General features: G+C 35.8%; 1 protein-coding gene across 9 annotated transcripts in view; it reads left to right on the top strand.

Moving 5' to 3' along the window:
- The window catches only part of EPS15 (epidermal growth factor receptor pathway substrate 15), a 139,758-nt gene that overhangs the window by 82,390 nt on the left and 32,324 nt on the right, over positions 1–25,044 (top strand). For all 9 annotated transcript variants that reach the window (XM_070786545.1, XM_070786548.1, XM_070786550.1 and 6 more), the window contains 7 exons: positions 9,583–9,744; positions 10,141–10,338; positions 16,300–16,503; positions 18,497–18,613; positions 18,848–18,938; positions 22,390–22,425; positions 23,662–23,798. In XM_070786545.1, the coding sequence (XP_070642646.1) occupies positions 9,583–9,744; positions 10,141–10,338; positions 16,300–16,503; positions 18,497–18,613; positions 18,848–18,938; positions 22,390–22,425; positions 23,662–23,798 (945 nt within the window). The remainder of the gene's footprint in view (positions 1–9,582; positions 9,745–10,140; positions 10,339–16,299; positions 16,504–18,496; positions 18,614–18,847; positions 18,939–22,389; positions 22,426–23,661; positions 23,799–25,044) is intronic.

Consider the following 25,044-nt stretch of genomic DNA (forward strand, 5'->3'; position numbering starts at 1 on the left):
GTTTGAATGACTTGTGATATAAATATTATTGCACCAGTAAAACTGAATGAATGAGAGCATCATCATCATCATCATCATCATCATCATCATGAAAACGCAAATTGGTTTTTCATGGGTGTAAGATTTTGTTAGCTAGGAGACCTAATATTTTAAAGGACTGTCTCAGTACTAATAGGGTGGGAAATGATAGGGAACAATTCAAAATAGCATTTTATAAGTTGCTTAGTAGCCAGGATATCTTAAACTTTGGCATAAAGAGATTTAATTCATTTCACTAAGTGCTGTGTTAAGTAGCTTCATTTTACAAAGTAGCTTCTATTTTACAAATAGAAAAGACAAAAAAAACCTCCATTTCTGATTGGGAATGACACAAAAGAGGTATTTCAAACGTTAAAATATAGAAAAATGGGCAGTGTTGCATTTAGAGCCATAAGCAATAACCATGTTATTGGGACATCATTTCTTAAATGCTGTACCAGCACACACAGGATGTTGGATGTAGAAGCACTGGTAGCAGTTGCCAGTAAGAGCTCATGCATGGACATTTCTTAACCTCAGCAGTCATGTATTGGATTTCCTTGTCTTGATAGTTTTAAATGGGGAAAAGCTCTAAAACTGTTAGATCCATTATTTTGTTTTGATGTAGCACATTCACCAGAGATGCTGTGACAGGTGGACTGTGCTAGGGTGGGGAGAATGATTTATTGAGGGGTTGAAGAAGAAGCCAGATCGAGAGACTTCTTGTTAGAAGTTGATTCTATTACTGTACTTATTATATATACTGGAATTTTCCTAAAGGTGAAACAGAGTTAACAGATTGTCACTAATATATTTCTCTTTGTGATAGTGAAATAGGAAATGATATCGTCAATTACTTTATTTTTGTGCAATTTTTGAGCTTAAGAAATGCAAGAGTCATAGACTTTAAGCAGTTACTGATGAAAATATTTTAAGAATGGAAGATAAAATGATCTACAAAAGTTTTCTCAATCTGAAGAGGTAGATGTAGTCACTGATATAATATTGGACAACTTCCAAATTTAGCCAGATGTTTCACAGTACCAAGGTTTTTGCAGTAGACACTATTTGTGTGTGTGTGTGTACATCTATCTGTGGTTTTTCACTGCCTCATCTTTTGAGATTGTGAATTTTAAATAGCTGCTTTGGGAGAACACTAAAATTTACACTGTTCTTTTCAAGCTAAATCAGCTATCCTTAAATATTTGATTTCTTATATTTATAGAAGTTTTGTTGTCAGTCAACATTTCTTTGTTATATGCTAGTCCTTCTTTTACTTAGTGTTGATGGTAAGGTACATGTTAAAGCTTCAAGTTTGCTGAATCCAAAATGTGCTTGGCTGAGGAAGTCTAAATAGTTGAAATTTTTTTTTGCATAAGGTGCTGTAAATAAAAGGTATTTTAGAGCATGTAGAGCATAGTGAGTATAGGCCACTATGTAATGGTTGAACATGCAGGTTCATTGGAAAAAACCATAGGATTAAAGCTTTGCATTAGTAGACACATTACTCATTCCATGTCAGTACAGGTATTTTTGTATTGTTCATGGTAATGAGATACTAGACTAAGAATGACATGGATAATTGACATCTACAAGTAATTAAAACTTTCATTTTAGTGATTATTTTCGATTTTCTGAAGCAAGACCACTTAACTGAAAGTGTTAATAAGTATATTGTATTACCTATTGAGTTTACTCTGAATTAGCCATTGGTAATGAGGCATAACATGAATAGACTAGGAATAACATGAATAATTAAGATCTGTAACTAACTTGAACTTTTAGTATTTATTTTCTAATTTCTCTGCCAAAAGGCTTTTTACTATAGCTTCCCTGCTTCCTTCTTACCCCACTTTCTAATGTAGGTGCTAATGAAAAATGCCAAAATGAGGGCATCAAGGGAGAAGTAAGAGAATTTTGACTCATCAATAAATATCTTTCTGCCTTAATCAAATATGGCTTTTCTGCATATTCTTGCTTTTCTTTATATTTATAAAGTTACAGATTGTGATAATATGAGCTCATATCTCAAGTAGAGAAACCAGACTTTCAAAGCCTCTTTAAATTTGATCAAAGTGCCAAAAGACTAGTTCTTTTTTATTTTAGCATTTATATAGTCTTTCTAATTCAGGTAAATTAGAAGGTCTGCTACATAATTAATTTTGTACGTTTATTTCCTGTTTGTGTTCTATTACCATCTTGAGAACTCACAGTTCACGATTTTTTTCTTGAAGAACAAACCAACAATTAACTTCATATTTTATGTCATGAGATGATCACTGTTAACTCATACGAGGTACACTGCTAGTTTGTCAAGTTCTGTGGAGAAATTAGATCCAAAATGGGGGAAACTGTAAAAGGCTGTTCTATCTCAAATGTTTATGGTTTGAGTTTCTTGTTGTTACAGGAAGAAGGTAGACCCACATTCTTTCCTACCTTAAACTGCATATGCACAATTTTATTAAAAATTTTATTCAAATATAACCTTATAGCTCCATTTCTTAAAAAGAAAAAAAAAACTTTGTGAAAACCAGCCAACATCCTTGCAACAAATTTTTGCTGCCACATTTACTGGAATTATTAAAAAAACATAGTTTCATCTTTGTACATCTGCAGGGATGTGCTCTGAGATCACACTCCCCCTCCCGCCACCCCCACCCCTTTAAAGAAATATGTATTTTTATCTAGAATGACCTTTAATTAGTGTCTGCGTATTTTCCAAAAGCGCTAGAGGCATTATATGTACACCATTACAGAATTATTATGAGGCCGTATATTCTGTTGTTTACCATTGCATTAACCAACACAAAGTCTATGCATTTTTTATGCGTTTGTCCCTTCTTTCTAAGTCAGATTTTCTTGTAAGCTAACCTTTCCTCAATGGTTTCTTTCTTTTCTTCTCCCTCCCTCCCGTTCTTCTTTTTTTCTTTTTTCTTTCTTTTTCCGCTTCTCTTTTTCTTTCTTTTTCAGAAACCACCTTCTCTATTTTTAAACATTTCGAATTCCTTAAAAAAAAAAAAAAAAAAGCTGTTGAGTGATCTGCCATTTTGCCCTAAAACGACTCAGCTCTCATAGCCTGTTTTTATCTGTACCGTATGATTTTATTTCATCAGAACTTCATATATTTGGACAGTAATAACACAGAATCTAAAACAAAAACAAAAACAAAAAACTGTCCTTCAAGGTAGTCAACAAATATTTAGGAATTCACCCTCATGTATACTTTCTTCAATTTTGCATAGAAGTTTATAGGAATGACTTGGTATCAGAGAACCTTGAATTCAGTTCCTAATTCTGGCTCTTCTGAAGTTTGAGATCCTAAGGAAGAAATGTAACCACTCTGCACATTAGTTTTCACTTCTGTAACATGAAATAGCAGAGTTTGCTGTTAGAATAAAATGACATATTATTGGTAAAGTGCCTCAAAGTAATTGGCACAGGGTTAGAGTTCAGTCACTTCCCTGGTGGCTCAGACGGTAAAGCGTCTGCCTGCAGTGCAGGAAACCCGGGTTTGATCCCTGGGTTGGGAAGATCCCCTGGAGAAGGAAATGGCAACCCACTCCAGTACTCTTGCCTGGAAAATTCCATGGGCTGAGAGGCTCCTCAGAGCCTGGTAGGCTACAGTCCATGGGGTCGCTAAGAGTTGGACACGACTGAGCGACTTCACTTAGAGTTCAGTAGGTGTTCTAATTGGTAGTATTATTCTATATCTTACTGCCATCTCTTTGTTACTCTCCCTTCATCATCATGCCCTTCTCTGACTTTTATTTTCATATCAGACTCTGCATATGTGTGTGTGTGTTTGTGTGCATGTACGTGCATGCACCAAGTTGCTTCAGTGTGTCCAACTCTTTGCGACCCTGTGAATTGTAGCCTGCCAGGCTCCTCTGTCTGTGGGATTCTAGGCAAGAGTACTGGATTCTAGGCAAGAGTACTGGATGTTTGCCATTCTGTCCTCCAGGGGATCTTCCTGACCCAGGGGTCTAATTTACGTCTCTTGTGTCTCCTACATTGGCAGGTGTCTCCTACATTTACCACCTGGGAAGCCCTATCTGCATATAGGACTAATCAATTTTTTCCCCCCTGTTGCTGTCACTTTAACTGCCAGCCTATTTTTCTCTATTTTTGTTGCTTTGTGTGACCCTTTCCCCCCGTCCTAGCTTTTCAGTAATCTTGCTTAATTTCCTGTTCACCCATACCTTTGTGCTTAATTTATCTCCCCAGGACCAAGATCTTAAGGCCAAATCCATGGGTCCTTCCTGCATTGGTTACTGATTTCTTGGGTTGCATTCTCCTGAATATTCGTAGCCCTCCTTTGACCTTTTGCTTCTGTTGCCTTTGCCCAGGACTGATGGACACACTCTGACCCCCTCTTTCCTCCCTTTTCCTTACCCTCTGTCATCCACATACCATATACTGATGCTTCCCAGATATCTGTCAAGCCCTCAGCTCTTTAGAGTGCAAGTCTCACGTCTCCAGTTAGGCATTTTGAGGTTTATCATTTCAAATCCAGTATATCTAAAATGAGTCTCACCTTGCTGAAAAAAATTGACTTCAAGTTTTGAATTTTCCTGTCTGTTTTTCTTTTTCACTACTGCCACCCCTGTTACCTAACATCTGAAATTTTTAAGTCAGATCTAAGTGCTTACTCCATCTTCCTCCTTGCTTTCTACCCGAACCAGTTTTAGTAATTATGACTCTCATATGTGAAAATCTTTACTGCCGCCCACTGCCACTGTTAGTGGTGGGAGAATGTCATCCTCATGGGTATATTGGAAGTAGAAAAAAAGATTATAGGCCATCCTCTTGTACTACTTATTTTTTGATTGCTTGCATCTGAACTGTGTGGTATACACTTGATCTTTGTTGTTCCCTCTTTTATAACTTTTGTTGCTGCAATCTAGAATTCCTTATCTTCCTGTTTATGTGAATTCCACCCATGTCTTAAAATCCAACTGAAACTCATCACTTCTCTAAATTTTCCCTTCTTTTTCCCTTCAGTTTGCTTGTCTTTCTTACGTTGGGACTTCCAGAGGAATGTGTGTACACTTATATGGCATACCAGTATGTTATCTTATTATACTCATTTAATGTATATGTATATAGATTCCAGTATCTTACAGCCTATATTGTGAGCTCCCTAAGCTTAAAAATTGTACCTTGGATCATATCTTATACTGTAGATGGTAATATATTCTTAGATGGAGGTAAATTTAAAGAAGCTATTGACAGTAGAAATGAATAAACTTCCATTTTGTGCATGAAATTAAAAATGGGACAAGAGACATCCAGAAACCACAGGCAGAAAGGATTGGGAGCACAGTTGATATCATGAAGAGTCAGCCTTTTCTATATTGTTCATACTACCTTCATGAGAGAGAAGCTCACAGTTATTTAAACTTCATCAACAAAGATTTAGTAGCTTATAGTAATTGCCCATTTTTTTCCCCCTAGATGAAGAAAGATGATTTATTTTGGGTGAAAATAAAATTAGATACATGAGCTCAACATTCTTTTCCTGGTGATAGTGCTCTTAGAACATGCTGAGAAGCATATGATTGAGAAATAAAGGCAGGCTGTTAGTGAGGTTTTCTAACATCTTCCCTAGTTTAATAGGTTCCCTTTCTGGTCTTTGACTTAGAAAACATCTTGCTTTATAGTTGTTACTTTTTTATGTTAAGAATATTCCTGTAACTTCTATTTTGAGAATTAGGCCAACATAATGAATGTACTTGATTATTTTTAGTTCTGGATTAGTCTGTAGAGTTTTTTAATCAATTAAATAGCATTTTCGGTAAGATTACCAAAATACTTAAAATTCCTTTATTCACTATAATAACTTTTCAAGTATAGATATACTGTATGTATGCTTTGAGTTTTTTTTTTTTTTAAGTAAGTGTTTTATTTATAAATTAGTTATCATTTTTGTGTATTTTTTACTCTGTATTTATATGAAATAGATCTAAATGTATTCATGTTTTATAGATTTACTTCTTTGGTTGTACAGCCGATTTGGGTTGCTAAAATGAATTATCTTATTCTTGAGTATAGCTGAGAGCTTTTATATATTTGTTTAAATTTTATTTCTACTACCCTCCATAGCACTTCAAAGGATATGGAGGGATGGGGACAAGTTTATCATTTTCTTTATCTTGTGTGATTTCTAGAAAATAGGATATTTTCCTTGAAATTTAGTTTTAAATAAAGCCAAGATTGCAGATCAAGGATCCTTTCACTCCTGGATAAAGAACCTTTGATGTGGCTTGTTTTGGTATTTTTCTAAAGCAAAGCATGACAGTGCATTACAGTAGTCTTGTTCACTTTATCCTTGCCATTTCCTAATTGCTGCTACCCTCTTTTCTTTTGCTGTTGATGGCACAGGTGAGCAAGTAGAGCATGATCATGGAAAATAGAGCATAACTAGGAAGGCATCTGCACGTGTCTTTAGTCACTTCCTTGATGAGTTGGCATTTGATAGTAACTGAGGTTGTACCCTAATTCAGGAGAGGATTTCCCCAAAGGGCTACCTTCAGATTAAGAGAAAATTATCCTAGTTTAGTGGCAGATGGTGTTTGCTAAGAGAATCTGCCACTGTCCTAGTCAAGGGTGGGCAGGGAGAGAGATGTTCATCCGTTGACTTCACTTAGTCTCAGGATAAACCATTCTGTGCCAAAATAAAATAACCAAGTAGATATGGATATTGAAATTGTTGTGAAAATTACATTACAGTGGTGGCAGCCTTACCAAGTAATTTTGTAGTGAAATTTGATTCTTCTTCTTCCTAGTGTTTATGTTTGCAATCTGTTCATTTTGCTTTTGTACAGTTTAATAATTTTAAGTTTGCTTACTGAAAAAGAAGACCTTTGTGTGTATGGATTAGTGTTGAAATTTTTTTAGAGAAGATCTTTTTTCATATTTAAAATAGACATGGAGAGGCATTAATTTAAATATGGACCTCTATCCAGCTTAAAATATGTCACCAATGTGAGGTATTTTTTCAATAACCTTTCCCTCAAGGCCCATACTTTTGTGTTACTATGTAGATTTTTACTGTAGCATAAAAGTGAGGTTGGGAAATTTGAGGGAATATGTTTGCTCTTTGGAAGAGAAAGGGCAAGAGTAAATGTTATATTGATTTGTTTATTCCCTTTCCTCTTACATAAACCTATCCTCTAGGGATGTGTTTAAAGTGACTCACTAAAAAATACAAGTTTTGAAATCTGGGTTGATTTTATTAAAAGAAACCAGCATTGATCTTACTATTGGTAATTCTTACATTAAAAATTCAGTTGCATCAGAATATTTTTATATTGGTATGAAACCATATGATATGTGATACTTAAAAACTGCAGACTTGACATTTTCTGATTATAAAAGTAATATGAGTCCATATTAATCTTGCAAAATAAAGAAAGGTATAAAAAGAAAGAAACTCTACAATTTCACATTTCAGGGAGAGTCATGGTTAACATTTATATATGCATGGCTCTATATTTATTTGCAATCATACTGTATTTGCCTTTGTATTCAACTTTTAAAAATTAGCATATATCTTAGTCATTTTCTTATATTATGTGACCCTTTTAAAGCAAATTTCACTTTTCTTAATTGGATTTAGAATGAAAGTAGAGACATCAAAATTACGTATATTTATAAAGACTAGATATTATTAGAGATGTGAAGTCTAAGGTTTTTTGGGGGGGGATTGGGGAGAGGGTAGGAAATTAGAGTAGAATTTTTGAAAATGGGAATAAGAAACATTTTTTCCTTATTCCTGTTAAGCATTTCTTTAAAAATGCCTTTTGGGTCAGCATATTGTTATGTATAAACCGTATAATAATTTTATAACAGTATTGACAGTGGATTATATTCTCAAATATAAAAATCACTTTAGATCTGCAGATGGCGTGCTTTCAAAATATTTTGTAATTACAAGAATTTTTCAAGCCACTGTAGTTTTTCAAGGAACTGGATTAAAGTGAAGCTGTTGTTATGTCTTCCTAAAGAGTAATAGTATATAAGATAATGTAAAAAAAAAAAAAACCACACAAGAAAGATATATGCCACAGTGACATGCTAAAGTAGTAAAGATTATTTCCATATAATGGAAATTTAAAATGTCAAATCATTCTTGGTCTACAGTCTATACAAATGTTGAATCAGTATAGAAAGTTAGATACTATTTTAATTTAACAAAATGCATTTGCTGTAGGTCAGTTAGAGGCTAGTTTTAATATTTTGCTATAGTTTAAATATAGAGTGAAGCTTTCTGTAGTATGTTGAAAGAAGTTGTTTCTGTCAGCTTCAGGCTCATTCCCCAGTAGTTTCTCCCAGATAGTAGAATCCTTGTGATAGTTACAAATCATTGCCTGATTAATTGCCTGGAATGTGCAAGACATTGTATTAGATTGTGGAACCTCTAAGAAAGATGAAGCATTGGCTGCCTATGAGGAGTTTATTATTTAAAGGTAACTGTAGTACATTGTTTTTTGCACTGTGTTTCTCTGGTGGCTCTGATGGTCAATAATCTGCCTGCGATGCAGGAGATCAAGTTTAGCCCCTGAGTCAGGAAGATCCCCTGGAGAAGGGAATGGCTACCTACTCCAGTATTCTTGCCTGGAGAATTCTATGGACAGAGGAGCTTCATGGGTTACAGTCCATGGGGTCACAGAGAGTCGGGCACAAATGAGCAACTAACAGTTGAGCAGAGACTTCAGGGAGATGAGGGATTAAGGCATGTGAATAATTTGGGGAAGAGCTTTCTAGGAAGAGGGGATAATCAGTGAAAGATCTGAGAAGGAAGCATATCTGACATGTTTGAGAAGCATCAGAAAGGCCAGTGTAGCTGAAATTAAGAGTGAGCAAAGGAGAGAGCAGTGGAAATGAAGCTGGGAGATGGGACCACCTGGGGCCATTGGAAGGACGGGTTTTTATGGTAAGGGAGATGGGGAGTCAGTGCAGAGTTTTGAGTAGAGGAGTGCCATTGTCTGATGTAGTTTTTTAACAGTGACTGCTATGCTGTAAATAAACTGAAAGGTAGCATGGGTGAATGAAGGGAAACCAGTTAGAAGGCAGCAATCCAGGAGAGAGAGAAAAACGACTTGGACTGAGGTTGAAGAAAAACATGGCCGCTTTTTAAAATACATTTTGAGGGAAGGAACAGCAAGATTTGCTGACAGATTGGAGATGAGATGTGAGAGAAAGAGAAGAGTCGGAGGAGATGCTGTATTTTTTGGCCAGAGAAACTGAGAGGGGGCAGATGGAGGATAAAGCAGATGTTGTGGAGTGGCGGGGGGAGGAAATGCCAGGAGTTCTGTTCTTATTATGTTAGAGAAGTCCATCAGACATCCAAGGATGGATCTGAGTAAGCAAATTGAATGTCTAAATCTGGAATCTAGGAAAGATGTCCTCAAGTAAAGATTGTATTTAAAGCTATGAGTCCTCCAATCCACCAACACAGTATACGTAATAAGATGAGACTTTACCTTCCCTTATGATAGACTTTTAAAAATTATTAACCTTCTCCTGCCTCTAGTAAATAATGTTAATATTCCTGTATTTCAGGATCTTCAAGATGAAGTGCAAAGGGAGAATACTAATCTGCAAAAACTACAGGCCCAGAAACAGCAAGTACAGGAACTCCTTGATGGGCTGGATGAGCAGAAAGCCCAGCTGGAGGAGCAACTGCAGGAAGTCAGAAAGAAGTGTGCTGAGGAGGCCCAGCTGGTAAGGCCTGGTGGCTTACTGCTGCCTGTGTCTTTACCTTAGGTGCTTTTGCTGGCTTAAGATAGAAACCCTCTCTGCTCGTTGTTGTTGTTGCTGTTGTTAGTGGCAATCTAGTCAACATGAAGTTTGGGAACATGAAGGAGATGGGACATGTTTCATCTAGAAACTACAGGGGAAATAGGACACTGCATGTTTTTTTCTTTTTCTAAAATTTAGTTGGAAGTATGGTACCTATGTCTTTCACTCTCCTCTGTCAGTCCCTGATTGCCCTTTTCTACAGAAAATATATATCAAAAACACCAAAGTAGTAAACTAAAATAAATATTGCATTATGGAATGTTTTAATGACATCTCTTTTTTTAATCCCTTTTTTGTCTTATTCACCGCATGTTGTAGATTTCATCCCTGAAAGCTGAACTAACTAGTCAAGAGTCACAGATCTCCACTTATGAAGAAGAGCTGGCCAAAGCTAGGGAAGAGCTGAGTCGCCTACAGCAAGAAACAGCAGAGTTGGAAGAGAGTGTGGAGTCAGGGAAGGCTCAGCTGGGACCTCTTCAGCAGCACCTGCAAGATTCACAGCAGGAAATCAGTTCAGTAAGTCTTTGTGGGAGTGAAAAATACACTCAAGTGGGCACTCACGTATCCTTTTAGTACATAGTATTTTCTCCACTTCTGCTGCTGCTGCTTCTGCCCAGTTTATTATTCATTTTTTGTCATTTTATATGAAGAGGCTTCTTGTCACCTGTCATAAGTTAAAACTGTTGTGAGTCTTATACATCTGATGATTATCACTGGAATCTTATTGAGTGTGCAGGCTTTGTAATTAGATGGTTTGGGTTTAAACGCTTGCTCTGCTGCTTACTGCCTGAATCATCTCAGTGTTAGATTCCTCATCTTGGAGAACTGCAAATTCCCTGGTGGCTCAGCGGTAAAGAATCCACCTGCCAATACAGGAGACATGAGTTCAAGCCCTGAATCAGGGACGTCCCCTGGAGAAGGAAACGGTAACCCACTCCAGTATTCTTTCCTGGAAAATCCAATGGGCAGAGGAGACTGGCGAGCTCCGGTATATGGGGTCGCAAAAGAGTTGGACGTGACTTAGTGACTAAACAACAATAAACCACCAGAGACTTGAATTTCACCCTTTTCACTGCTGAGGACACGGATTCAATTCCTGATTGGGGAACTGACGTTTAAGATCCTGCAAGCTGCACAGCATGGCCAAATTTAATAAAATAAATAAATAAAATAGAATTGGAGAATTAACAGTACACCTGCCTCTTTCAGCTGCTTTTAAAGTTTAAATGGGGCAAAACCAGTGAGACATTTGAGCATAGGGTTTGGTAAATAAGTACTCAGTAAGTGTTGCTTATTTTTATAAATAATAACCTGGTGTCCTACCTTTTGGGGACTCTAACCTTAAAATCTAAGATCATGGCATCTGGTCCCATCACTTCATGGGAAATAGATGGGGAAACATGTCAGACTTTATTTTTTGGGGCTCCAAAATCACTGCAAGATGGTGATTGCAGCCATGAAATTAAAAGACACTTACTCCTTGGAAGGAAAGTTATGACCAACCTAGATAGCATATTCAAAGCAGAGACATCACTTTGCCAACAAAGGTCCGTCTAGTCAAGGCTGTGGTTTTTCCAGTGGTCATGTATGGATGTGAGAGTTGGACTGTGAAGAAAGCTGAGCACCGAAGAATTGATGCTTTTGAAGTGAGGTGTTGGAGAACACTCTTGAGAGTCCCTTGGACTGCAAGGAGATCCAACCGGTCCATCCTAAAGGAGATCAGTCCTGGGTATTCATTGGAAGGACTGATGCTGAAGCTGAAACTCCAATAGTTTGGCCACCTCATGTGAAGAGTTGACTCATTGGAAAAGACCCTGATGCTGGGAGGGGTTGGGGGCAGGAGGAGAAGGGGACGACCGAGGATGAGATGGCTGGATGGCATCACCGACTCGATGGACATGAGTTTGGGTAAACTCTGGGAGTTGGTGATGGACAGGGAGGCCTGGCGTGCTGAGATTCATGGGGTTGCAAAGAGTCGGACACAACTGAGTGATTGAACTGAACCTTAAAATCAGTTTTGCTCATTTAGAAACCTTTATTTTTTTTTTAATTAGGGAATTATTCTTTATATAGATAAATATGACTGTTGTGGTAGGTCCAGAATATAGATCCTTTGCTTTGCTGTTTCTTGACTTCCCTAAATGGAGATTAATATTTTATAGAATGATGGTAGGATGGTTGGATGTGTGTAGAGACTGCATAGCCCATTCCTTTCCATTTGAATTTGAACAAACTGAAGCCAGGGAAGGTGTAGGAACTTGCTTATGGTTATGTAGCCTTCAGAAGAGCCATAGTCTAGAATTCAGATTGTCTGAAACTTGGTCAGTTAATTATTATATATAATGAAGTCCTTCCCCTTGATATGCTTTTTCCCCCTCTCTTGTCTGGTAGATGAATACCTGCTTACCCATCTTGTAAGCCATAGCTTAACTTCTTCTTTCTTTGTGGCATCTTCTGAATCTTGCCTTTATTGGACATTGTACTTCTGTTGCAGTAATTGTAACATTTTCCCCTGCACATTTGTTTATTTGTCTACCTCTGTCAGTAGATGGAGCTTTTTGGTCTAGAAACATACATATTTATCCAAGCATTTAGCACAGTTCTTGTCTCAGTGTAGGTACTCAGTTAACATGTAGTAAACCCAAAAGAATTTTATAGTAGTGGGAATGATCCTAGATAAATGGACAGTCTTTAAAATAGTTTTAAGTTTTTAAAATATTTTTACTGTTATTTATAGACTGTAAAATTAACCCATTTTAAGGGTACAGTCCATGATTTTCAGTAAATTTAGAGTTGCTCAAACATCACAATCCAGTTTTAGAATATTTCCCTTACTCCCAAAAGACCGTTGTGCCCATTTATCATCAATCCCCACCCTTACCCCTGGGTAACTACTAATCTGCTTTCTGTGTCTATAGATTTGCCTTTTCTGAACGTTTCATATAGAGGAAATAAGTGGTCTGTGGTCTTTCTCATGTGGTTTCTTTCACTTAGTGTAATGTTTTTGAAGCCCATCCATGCTGTAGTATGTAACAAAATTATAGTTCATTTTATAAGGTATGTTGTTTATTTGTTCACCAGTTAATGGGCATTTGGATTCTTTCTTCCTGTTGACTATTATGAATAATGATGCTATGAATTTTCTGTTTGCATACAATTCTTTGTGTAGACATGTGTTTTCATTTCTCTTGGATATAAAATAGTTGGCTATATTGTAAAGTTACATTAAACTTTTTTTTTAACTTTAAATTGCCAAGCTTTTCCAAAGTGGCTGTAGAATTTTAATACTTGCCGTAGCAATATATAAGAGTTCCAGTTTCTCCACATTTTTACCAACCCTTTTATTGTCTTTTGGATTATAGACATTCTCGTAGATGTAAAGTGGTACTTCATAGTTTTTAATTTGCAGTTCTCTGATGACTAGAGATGTTGATCATCTTTTCGTATGCTTATGAGCCATTTGTATATTCTCTTGGATGAAATGTCTGTTTAAAGTCCTTTGCCATTTTGGGTTGTCTTATTAAATTACACAAGTTTTTAAAAATATATATATGTATATTCTGGAGATAAGTCCTTCATCAGATATTTGATTTACAAATAATTTTTCCCAGTCTCTGGCTTGTCTTTTAATTTTCTTTCTTTGACTTTTTTGAAAGGGGATTTCTTTCAAAGGAAAGAGCATAAATTGGAAAAATAGAAATGACTCTGGATAGTATAAATTATCAGAGAGAAAATAAAGCCATGTTTTGAGCATGGAAGATAGTGTCAGCAAGCTGTACTACCAAGTGTGCCAGATATCTGTGGAAGGAATTAGATCTTTGTGTTTGATCTCTAAATCTTAAGAATAAACATACCAAATTCTTACACTTGACTCAGGTACCGTGAATCTTTCCCACAGAGGGCAGCATATTCCCATGGGCCTATAAAAAAGAAATTTAGTTGTAAATTAGCCTGGTGCTTTTATTGCTCTCTAAAGCTTACCTATAGCCTTTTTTGAAAAAGTAATAACTAAAGAGAAGTTTGTGACTTGCTGAATTTTTATTTTTATTTCTTACCTTGTATTTTCTAGAGAACAAAGAACCTTTGACCTTGACTTTATGTAACTTACTTGTGCAATATATATTATTTATCCAAGTATTTCTGGCAGTTGAAATGTTTGTTGTACCTTCCTTGCACAGTTTGCAAAGAGCTTGTGTTAGTTGTGTGATTTTTTTTTTCTGTATCCTCTAAGTTTACCTAGCGAGTAAGGAAGAACACAGGCTTAAATGGCAGGTGCATGGGAGAATCAGACACAGGAAAGCCAGGTTGTTTCATGATTCTGTTGATTGTCTCGAGAATAACTATAAGGAACAAACTGTCCTAAATAGAACTCTTTGATAGGCAGGTACTTCACCCAACTGCTTCATCTATATGGTGAGTAATGTTTTAAATTTTAGACTGCAGGGTAGCATTAAAGTTGATTTAATGGTCATGATAAATTTCAGTGAAATAAAAGAGAATAGGAAATAACAGCATACATTACAGTTGTTTCACCCCTGTGTATATGTGTAAATGTATAGTTATATGTATGATGTATGCATCTATATGTTTTATGTATTCACACACACACACACATATGTACATACATATTTACTGGGTCTAAGTGTAAACTCTGTTTCTTTGTGTAGATTAAAGTAAAAGTAAGTTTATAAACCACTGCTCTATAGCACTAGGAATATACAAGGCATATGCTTTGTGTTATAAATGTGTAGTATTTTTGATTGTTAGTTTAAATCCTAAATGAAATGCAATTTGTGTGTATATATACACAATATATATATATACACAAAATGAAATGTGTGTGTGTCTATATACACATATATATGTATGTCTATATACATATATACACAATATATATACACAAAATGTGTGTGTCTATATACATATATATATATGTGTATGTCTGTATACATATAGACACACACACACACACACACACACACACACTGATGCCCACTGTTTAAATATATAAGGATAATACTCGTGTTTTTCAGTGAACATTTATTAAGCACTTACAGTATGTATCATTGTGGTAGATGTTAGAGATACAAAGTTAATAACAAAAATTTGGTCTCTATCCTCAAAAGGCTCAAGTCTTTAACTTTTTAAAAATAGAGCAAATTAGTAGAAAAGGAACAGGAAATTTTAATTGTTATAGTAGTGAGAAATGTAGTGTGCTAGGTACTTTCACACACATTGTCCTTCGTTTACATAGGCCTTTACATTTTACAGAGTTCTTGTAAATATGTCTTTTACTTCACATAACAGTCTTCTATGAAGATAGTTCTTACTACCTCTATGGATTAAAAAATGGAAGCTTGGAGAGGGTACTTTGACTAAAATAACCTAATAATTAGAAAGTGATAGAGCTAGATGTACATCTGTCTCCTTATCCAATATAGTGTTCTTTTTCCAGGTTATGGTCCTGACTTTTCCTTTGGTAAATTACAGATTCCAAATTGGGCAACTTAAAAACTTTATGGGAAATATTAGGGGAATAAGATTAGGGAACAGAGCCTTGCTTTACAGAATGTCAATAGGTAATTTTTATATTTGCTAAAAAAAAATATATAACATGCTAATAAATAGAGGACACTAATGTAATTAAAAAATATATATATTATGAAAATGGTACTTTTCAGTAAAGTTCCGTTTGTTTTTTTCACTAGAAACATTTTTTGATTTTGTTGTCTCAATTTCTTTGAAATATATGTAAATGTGTTTTTATTGTAGATATTAAGTATAAAAAAGCATTTTTTCCTTCTAGTTCCCCACATTTTTCTTTTTATATATATTAGAATTTATTGTGTTGTCCCAGGTATAGAAAGTCAATGGATATTGAAATTTAAAAAAACTTTGTCCTTCATTTAACCTGTTTGGTATATTTTAGATTTAGAGACTACTCCTTAAGGTTCTAGCCCATTAATAAATAATGCCAGGGGATAGGACACTAGCTCATTGCATCTTTGTTTTCACTTCTCTTCTTCCCAATAGGAATGTGAATGGCTCCAAAGTCTTATGTACTCTTCGTCTATTTCCTCTCCCTCTCCTAAAGCGTCATCATAAAATCTTGTCTTGAACTACTGTTTTGCCATCTTTTTCCCAATACTCTGACGCTTTTTCTAGTTATATTCTAAAGGACTGCCAATTAGCAGATATTTGAATTAAAATTCTTGGATCTTTCAAAAGATGTACAAAAACAAATCCATATATACTGTAATTTCAGGAGGAGAACTTACTCGGATGGATTACTGAAATCCTTTTCTCTAAGTCTTGCTGCATTCCTTAATGGAAGCAGATTTATCCTTGATCAAGTCTAAGCATATAGTTATTTTTATATCACGTCTTTCTAGTAATTTTGTCTAGTTTTTGTCTAATTTTTGTCTAAAAATGTCTTTCTAGTAAATTCTGTTTTGTATTTCTGCTTTGTGTTGACAGATGCAAATGAAACTTGTGGAAATGAAAGAGCTGGAAAACCATAGTAATCAGTTAAATTGGTGCAGTAGTCCACACAGCATTCTTGTAAATGGTGCTACAGATTATTGCAGCCTCAGTACCAGCAGCAGTGAAACAGCGAATCTTAATGAGCACACTGAAGGCCAGAGCAACCTAGAGTCTGAGCCCATACATGAGGAGTCTCCAGTGAGTCTAATGGTTCCTTTAATTCCATAACCAACTTCAGAAGGAAAAAAACTGATTCAGATGAAAGTTTTGTTGACATCGTACCTAATATAAACATGTGGCCTTGCCTCATCTGAGACAATTGAGAAAGAAAGAGTGGGTTCTAACAGTTTAAACTAGTGAAAAATGTAATTTTAACTGATCTATTTGTTATAGAGCCATGTTTTCAAAGTTGTGGTTCTGTAGATAGTAACTTCTGAAAGTAGTATTTATTTTTAAGTGATCTCATCCAAAGCTGAAAGTAATTATTTCATAATGTTGAAGACATTTATTTATTTACTGTTTTTTTTTTTTTTTTTTGAGAATATCAGCTAATGCAAGAGTGCTGCTCTCCCGAATGAGAGCTACAGAGACAAAAGACCTTTAACCCCGTCTTCCGGCTGCGTGCAGTCTAGTCCTGTAACACTGTGTTAAAAGGCAGTGATAAAGTAAATAGGGTATTCAGGTAGGACAACTTGGAGGAGGCTCAGAGAGGATGTCATAGGGAAGCTTTACAAGTGACCACTGAAGTGAGAAGAGGTTAAGCAAAAGAGAAGGTGGTACATTTCTGGCAGAGGAAACAGCATTAGCATAAGCATGTAATGGGAGAAAACATGCTGCACGGTATCATGAGAAGTTTTCTGAGGATGTTTTGTGATGGTGAGGGATGTATTGGTAGGAGATGAGGCTGTCTCCTGTAGGTTACCTGCATTACCTCTGGTACTTTTTATCAAGATGGAGATATCTGTGCCCCATTCCAAACTTGTTGAACTAGAGTTTCTAGGTTGGGCCCAGGTACGTATGTTTTTTTTTATTTGGTACATATGTTTTTAAAAATAAATTCCATAGGTGATTATGATATGTGCCTAGATAAAAATGACCACTTTTAGTTCAGAAAGGACCAAAGAGTAAGAAATTTGGATTCATCTTGCAGCACTGGGGAATTCGCCTTACTACAGTGAGTAGCCATTGAAGAATTTTTAAGCAAGAAGTGACAAGATTGAGTTTACCTTTTAGAAAAGCTGGATAAGGCATTCCCTGGCAGTCCGGTGGTTAGGACTTGGTCAGTGCTTTCATTGCTGTAGCCTGGGTTCAATTCCTGGTAAGGGAACTAAGATCCCACAAGGTATAGGGTGCCACCAAAAAAAATTTTTTTAAGTGGACTATAGATTGGAGAATAGGATTAGACATACCGAGATATGGTGAGAGACTATTGGGGTAGTCTATGTGAGAATTGTTTTAACCTGGATCTAACCAGTAGCAGGAGGGATGATGAGAAGAATACAAATTTGATAGATACTAAGGATTTAAAATTAACAGATTTAATGTTATTTGTACAGTGCAGTCTTGAACTGCACAATATTCTTTTAAGCACAAAATGCAAATTACTAGGTTATCCTTCAAAGACATAGGATGGTATGAAATAGAAATTGGCTTTGCCACTTCTAAAGCCTTATTATCTACTGATCTAAATGCAGAAAGCAATGACGTCATTGAAGGATTTCTAACCAGAAGATCGTGATTAGATTCCTATTTTAGATCTATTACTTTGGCTGCCCTGAGAAGGATAGATGTAGAGGACAAGTATTGCAGGCAGGAAGGCAGTTGGAATATTATTACTACAGTAATATGTACCAGAAATGATAATGCTATAAATGAATGATAGTGACAGTCAGGATGGAGAAGAATGGAAGAATTTGAGAAATAGATGAGAATTAGACTCCATAAGATTTGGAATCTAGCTAGGGGATGACCAGAGGGAAGTAGTTAAGGAAGAACTGGAGTTTTCTGGCCTTAAGTGGTTTTGAGGCTTGGTGATATCATTTCCCTAAGAAATATTATAGAAGTCATCCAATGAATGTATTCTGCTTATCTTTTAAAATTTTCTAGTAATTTTTGACTCTTGTCAGTTTCCTTTGCCAAGTAGAAAATATATTGTGAAAAATTAATACTTTGAAGGATTAATATTTTGTAGGCAAGAAGTAGTCCTGAAGTACTGCCTTCTTGTGTGACTGATGAAAATGAAGAGGTGACTGTAGCTGTTAATGAAAAAGTTTGTCCTGAATTTAATAGTGACAGATGTTCAAAAGAGGTAAAAATAATTCTATATTAATATGTAAATGTTCTTATCATTCTCTTCTCAATAGGGGTTATATACTATTTAATGCTAAGGAAACAGAAAAATGTGTTAAATGGACTTTATGACCACAAAAATATTTGTTATGTTACCATCAGTTGATTTTTCAAACATGCTATTTTATTTTAAGATGTTACCTTTTAAAACTTTGGTTTCTAAAACTTTTTTTTAATTTAAAATTATTTTTAGGAAGATCCATTTAATGTAGAAACAAGTTCACTGACAAATCCAGTTGCAGATTCACACCTGGATTTTTTCCAGTCTGATCCTTTTGTTGGCAGTAAGTACTCTTATATTTATATTACTAATTTATCAGAAGGGACCATATAAGAATTTGGGCTTCAGTTTTGAGAGCCTACTTGTTATAGCAAAAGTAGAAAAGAGAATGATGTTTTTATATGGTCAGACTTTAGTATTTGTCCTCTCCAGGCAACTAAATCCTGGAACTAAGCATTTGATTATGTTTTAGGAACCCCTGATTAAGAATATGTTTCTTGTTCAGAATAGAGACCCAAAGAAAGAGAAGAGATTGGGCAGTCTTAAGTCATCCAGCAATTATTTACCAAAAGTGCCAACACCATGCTTTTACAACAGAAACTATAGTAGTTAGTAGCTTCGATCCCTGCCTATAGTAGTTAGTAGCTGCCTAAAGTCTTATTGAAGAATCATAAGCTCAATAAATTAAAACACCTGATGTCATCATAAGCTATGTTAAATACCACTCGTGTTAAACTTCTTTTTATTTATTTCCAAACTCACCTTGTGAAACTGATATTAATGATTATAAGTTATCGCCTGTTCCCCTAACCCTCAATTCGCCCAACCACTAATCTATTTTCTGTCTCTATAGATGTGCATACTTATGGAATTATACACTATATGCATTTTTATGTCTGGCTTCATTCATTTAGCCTAATATTTTCAAGGATTACTCACATTTTAGTATGTTTCAATATTTCTTCCTGTTTTATTGATGAATATTATTATATGGATGTACCACATTTTACTTATTCATTGGTTGATGGGCTGTTCGGTTGTTTCCACTTTTTTGGCTGTTTTGAATAATGCTGTTGTGAACACTCATGTACAAGTTTTTGTGTGAATATATATTTACTTTTCTCTGGGGTGTATATCAGATCATAGTACTCTGTTGAATCATTTGAGGAGCTGCCAAACTGTTTTCCAAAGTGTCTGTAGCATTTATATATATATATATATACACACACACACATATATTCCCACCAGTAGTATATGTGGCTTGCAGTTTCTCCGTACCTTTGCCAACACTTGTGACTATCTATCCTTTTAATTATAGCCATCGTAGTGAGTGTGAGGTGGTATCTTATTTCAATTTGATTTGTATTTCCTTAATGACTAATATTGTTGAACATCTTTCTCCGTGGTTATTCAGTTCAGGTCAGTTGTTCAGTTGTGTCCAACTCTTTGCGACGCCATGAACTGCAGCACGCCAGGCCTCCTGTCCATCACCAATTCCTGGAGTCCACCCAAGCCCATGTCCATCGAGTCAATGATGCCATACAGCCATCTCACCCTCTGTTGTCCCCTTCTCCTCCTGCCCTCAATCTTTCCCAGCATCAGGGTCTTTTCCAGTGAGTCAGCTCTTCGCATCAGGTGGCCAAAGTATTGGAGTTTCAGCGTCAACATCAGTCCTTCCAATGAACACCCAGGACTGATCTCCTTTAGGATGGACTGGTTGGATCTCCTTGCAGTCCAAGGGACTCTCAAGAGTCTTTTCCAACACCACAGTTCAAAGGCATCAATTCTTCGGCACTCAGCTTTCTTTATACTCCCAACTCTCATGTCCATACATGACCACTGGAAAAACCGTAGCCTTGACTAGACGGACCTTTGTTGGCAAAGTGATGTCTCTGCTTTTTAATATGCTGTCTAGGTTGGTCCTGACTTTTCCTTCCAAGGAGTAAGTGTCTTTTAATTTCGTTGCTGCAGTCACCATCTGCAGTGATTTTGGAGCCCAGAAAAATAAAGTCTGCCACTGTTGCCACTGTTTCCCCATCTATTTCCCATGAAGTGATGGGACTGGATGCCATGATCTTTGTTTTCTGAATGTTGAGCTTTAAGCCAACTTTTTCACTCTCCTCTTTCTCTTTCATCAAGAGGTTCTTTAGTTCTTCTTCACTTTCTGCCATAAGGGTGGTGTTATCTGCATATCTGAGGTTATTGATATTTCTCCTGGCAATCTTGATTCCAGCTTGTGCTTCTTCCAGCCCAGCGTTTCTCATGATGTACTCTGCATAGAAGTTAAATAAGCAGGGTGACAATATATAGCCTTGACGTGCTCCTTTTCCTATTTGGAACCAGTCTATTGTTCATGTCCAGTTCTAACTGTTGCTTCTTGACCTGCATATAGGTTTCTCAAGAGGCAGGTCAGGTGGTTTGGTATGCCCATCTCTTTCAGAATTTTCCACAGTTTATTGTGATCCACACAGTCAAAGGCTTTGGCATAGTTAATAAAGCAGAAATAGATGTTTTTCTGGAACTCTCTTGCTTTTTCCATGATCCAGCAGATGTTGGCAATTTGTTCTCTGGTTCCTCTGCCTTTTCTAAAACCAGCTTGAATATCTGGAAGTTCACGGTTCACGTATTGCTGAAGCCTGGCTTGGAGAATTTTGAGCATTACTTTACTAGCATGTGAGATGAGTGCAATTGTGCGGTAGTTTGAGCATTTTTTGGCATTGCCTTTCTTTGGGATTGAAATAAAAACTGACCTTTTCCAGTCCTGTGGCCACTGCTGAGTTTTCCATATTTGCTGGCATATTGAGTGCAGTACTTTCACAGCGTCATCTTTCAGGATTTGAAATAGCTCAACCGGAATTCCATCACTCCCACTAGCTTTGTTCATAGTGATGCTTCCTAAGGCCCACTTGACTTCACATTCCAGGATCCTTATATCTTCTTTGGAGAATGTTTATTCTAATCATTTGCCCTGTTTAAAATCGGTTGTTTGTCTTTTAATTATTGATTTGTAGGCGTTCTTTACATATTCTGAATATAAGTCCCTTGTCAAACATATGATTTGCACCTATATTCTTGTGTTCAATGTTGTCTTAATTTTGATGCAGTCTTATTTATTTATTTATGTTTTCTCTTGTGCTTTTGATTTCATGGTGTGAGATAGGGGTCCAACTTTATTCTCTTGCAGGTGGATATCCAGTTGTCCCAGCATCATTTGTTGAAAAGACTATTCTTTCCCCCATTGAATTGTCTTAGCACTCTTGTCAAAAATCAAATGATGATAAATGTGTAAGGATTTATTTCTAGACCCTTCAATTCTTTAAGCACTTTTTTTTTTTTAACTTCAGTGAAGCCTGGTATTTGTTTCTGAAGTGTTGATGGCAATACCCATCCAGTAATCCTGTGAAAAGTAGACATTTTGTTAGTAAAATTCTTGTCCTCAAGCCTGTGTTTTCCCCTCCATGTAATCTGACCTTGTGGTCAGGAGGTAAGTATAGTTGGCTCTGATTCAAATTTGCCTCTTTTATGAGGTGTATTAATGTTCTTCCCTTATTAAAATAGTGATACTTATTAGTATTCTAAATATTTCCTAAAGGTGGACAGCATTCGTTGTCTTACCTACTTTGAGGGAGAGTTAATGAAACAAACTTTGCTTTTGTTTTGAAGTTACTCTTTAAGTAATGTGCCACAGCAGTAAATACTGTGATTTTGATTTCTGCATATTTCTTTTATCACAGGTGATCCTTTCAAGGATGATCCTTTTGGGAAAATTGGTTAGTGTTTTATTGAAGTCCTTCTTAGCTTTAATTTAATTCTTAATTGTAAGCTTATGTTAATATTTATGAATGAGAGATCACAGTTAGGTAGTTTTAGGAATGCACTTCCTTTTTAGTCAGTTTTAAAATTGACCTAAGGCCTCACTAAGATGTATGTACCTGGCATTTTCAGAGAAAAAGTGACAGATACTTATGAATTTGCTTAGTAAACTGTTAGCTATACTTTATAAAAAATAACATTAGTGCCTATACTTTGATGCTTTTAATACATCAGATGATTCTTTGATGCTTTTAATACACTTCTTATTAGCCAAGGATTAGATAAATAAAATGATCTACATTACTATAGGGTTTAGAACTTTTTTCCCCCCTACAATTACATCCTATTACAGATCTTAAATAATTACTATGTCAGACTTTTTAAGATTCTTTCTCTGGGATTTTCACAAATCTGGTGTGCCATTTAGTTATGGTTCCCAAACCTATTCCAAACAGTTGGCTGTTATTATTGAGCCCAGAGAGAGAAATGCATTTAGAAATTTTTGTTGTTTCTTTGCTTCCCTGGTGGCTCAGATGGTAAAGAATCTGCCTGCCATGTAGGAGACCCAGGTTCGATCCCTAGGTCAGGAAGCTTTGTGGAGAAGGGAATGGCAACCCACTCCAGTATTCTTGCCTGGAGAATCCCACGGACAGAGGAGCCTGGTGGGCAGAAGTCCATGGGGTCGCAGAAAGTCAGATATGACTGAACGACTAACACTTTCACTTACCATTCCTATGTGTTCTTTTTTCTTTCTTCTTAGTTATAATAGCATAGAATAAGGATCTTAAAAATGGGATCACTTGATATTATGTGCTAATTTAAAAAATCAATTTATTAGGTGAAAAACTCTTATCAAAACCACAAAGAAAACTGTGATCCTTTCCCCACCCCCAAAATTAGAATCACCAGGTTAGAGGAAATTATTTAAACCTAGCATATAGGCAACATTGTGTAATAAGTGTTGGAGTTATTGACTTGCTTTGGATGAATAATGAATAAGTAGGAAAGAATGTTAATTAAAACTGCTTAACTAGGTGTAACTGTCTATACAGTTTTATGACCTAGATAAGTAAAGTACCTGACTTAGACTCTACAGGAGTCAAAATGCCTTTTAATTAAGGCGGTTGTCATCGGTGACAGGAAATTTAGAGTAATAATTTTTTAATCTCTCATATTTGTGTTGTTTTTTTTAGATCCATTTGGTGGTGATCCTTTCAAAGGGTCAGATCCATTTGCATCTGACTGCTTCTTCAAGCAGTCTTCTACTGATCCTTTTGCCACTTCAAGTACTGATCCTTTCAGTGAAGCCAGCAATAGCAGTAACACATCGGTGAGTAGGAGGGTTAAAAAAATGTTAAATGGACCACAGATGTTCTAAGTGAGTTTCTTTTTTTCTTTTCTAAGAGCAGACAGTTTATTGTCTGGTGAAATAACAAAATCATTACTCATTGCTAGATAGTAAATTTTTTGAGGGTAGGAACTATATCTTACAAAAAATTTAGTACACATGCCCTGCCTGTACTTTGGTTCAGTGATCAGTAAATATATGTTAACTTCTGTTTAATGGTCAGAGAAGAGGTAGGGAAAGAGACAAATGTGGAAAAAAAAGCAATTTACCAATAGTAAAATCATATACTATTTGAGTCATCTTTCAAAACCGAAAGATAGAAATAATTCAGTAAGTACTCACTCTAGACAAGAAAGTTGTTTGCCAAACTGCCACTAACTCCTGGGAATGAGACTCATACCTTTACCTTTCTTGTAAATCCTGTCCTTCCACATGGCAATATAAGGCATTTAGATAACAAGCAAAGGACTTACTGGCCTACTATATTTTATCTTTAAGAAAATGAGTATACAGTGGATCTTTTGTATTCTGTCTACAAATAGATGAGTTAAGTGAGTTTCTTGAAATACACAATGATGAAAGAATTCTCTTGCAGATTACTTCTGATGGGCGATATAAAAATTTCAGTCTTATCGAACCTATCTAGTTTTTGGTTCAAACTGGCATTTCACACTGTGAGCACCCACTGAAATTGACAGAATACTCATGTCATCCGAATACTCATGTCATCCAAATACTAAGTCTGCCCTTCAAAGGACAAAATATTATCCCATTGGGGATTTAAAAAATAAATGATTAAAAATCCGTAAGCCAGTAAAGCATTTTGAAAATATTTGGTATACATTATTGAAATAATGAAATCAATTTAAAGAGAATAGCATTGATTTAAAAAAAAAATCATTTCTGTTATTTTGTGGACACATCTAGAGTGTTATTCTTATAAAGATGTATTAATTCCCACTAAATGTCAGACTCTCCTGATAATATACATAGTACAACAATTACTATTTAATAACCACTCACTATGATCCAAGTACTGTTGTGGGCTTTATATTCATAGTTTCTAATCTTCACGTCAGTCTTACAAAGTAGGTGTTGGTGTCCCTATTTTAACAATAAGAACACTGGAACTCAGAAAAATTAACTAAGGTCAGACAACCAAGTCTGGAGGCTTTGAAAACAAAATCTTTATATTAGGATATTTAAACACATGCAAAATAGAGTAACA

The sequence above is a fragment of the Bos indicus genome, chromosome 3 (assembly GCF_029378745.1).
Source record: "Bos indicus isolate NIAB-ARS_2022 breed Sahiwal x Tharparkar chromosome 3, NIAB-ARS_B.indTharparkar_mat_pri_1.0, whole genome shotgun sequence".
In the NCBI taxonomy this organism is placed as follows: domain Eukaryota; kingdom Metazoa; phylum Chordata; class Mammalia; order Artiodactyla; family Bovidae; genus Bos; species Bos indicus.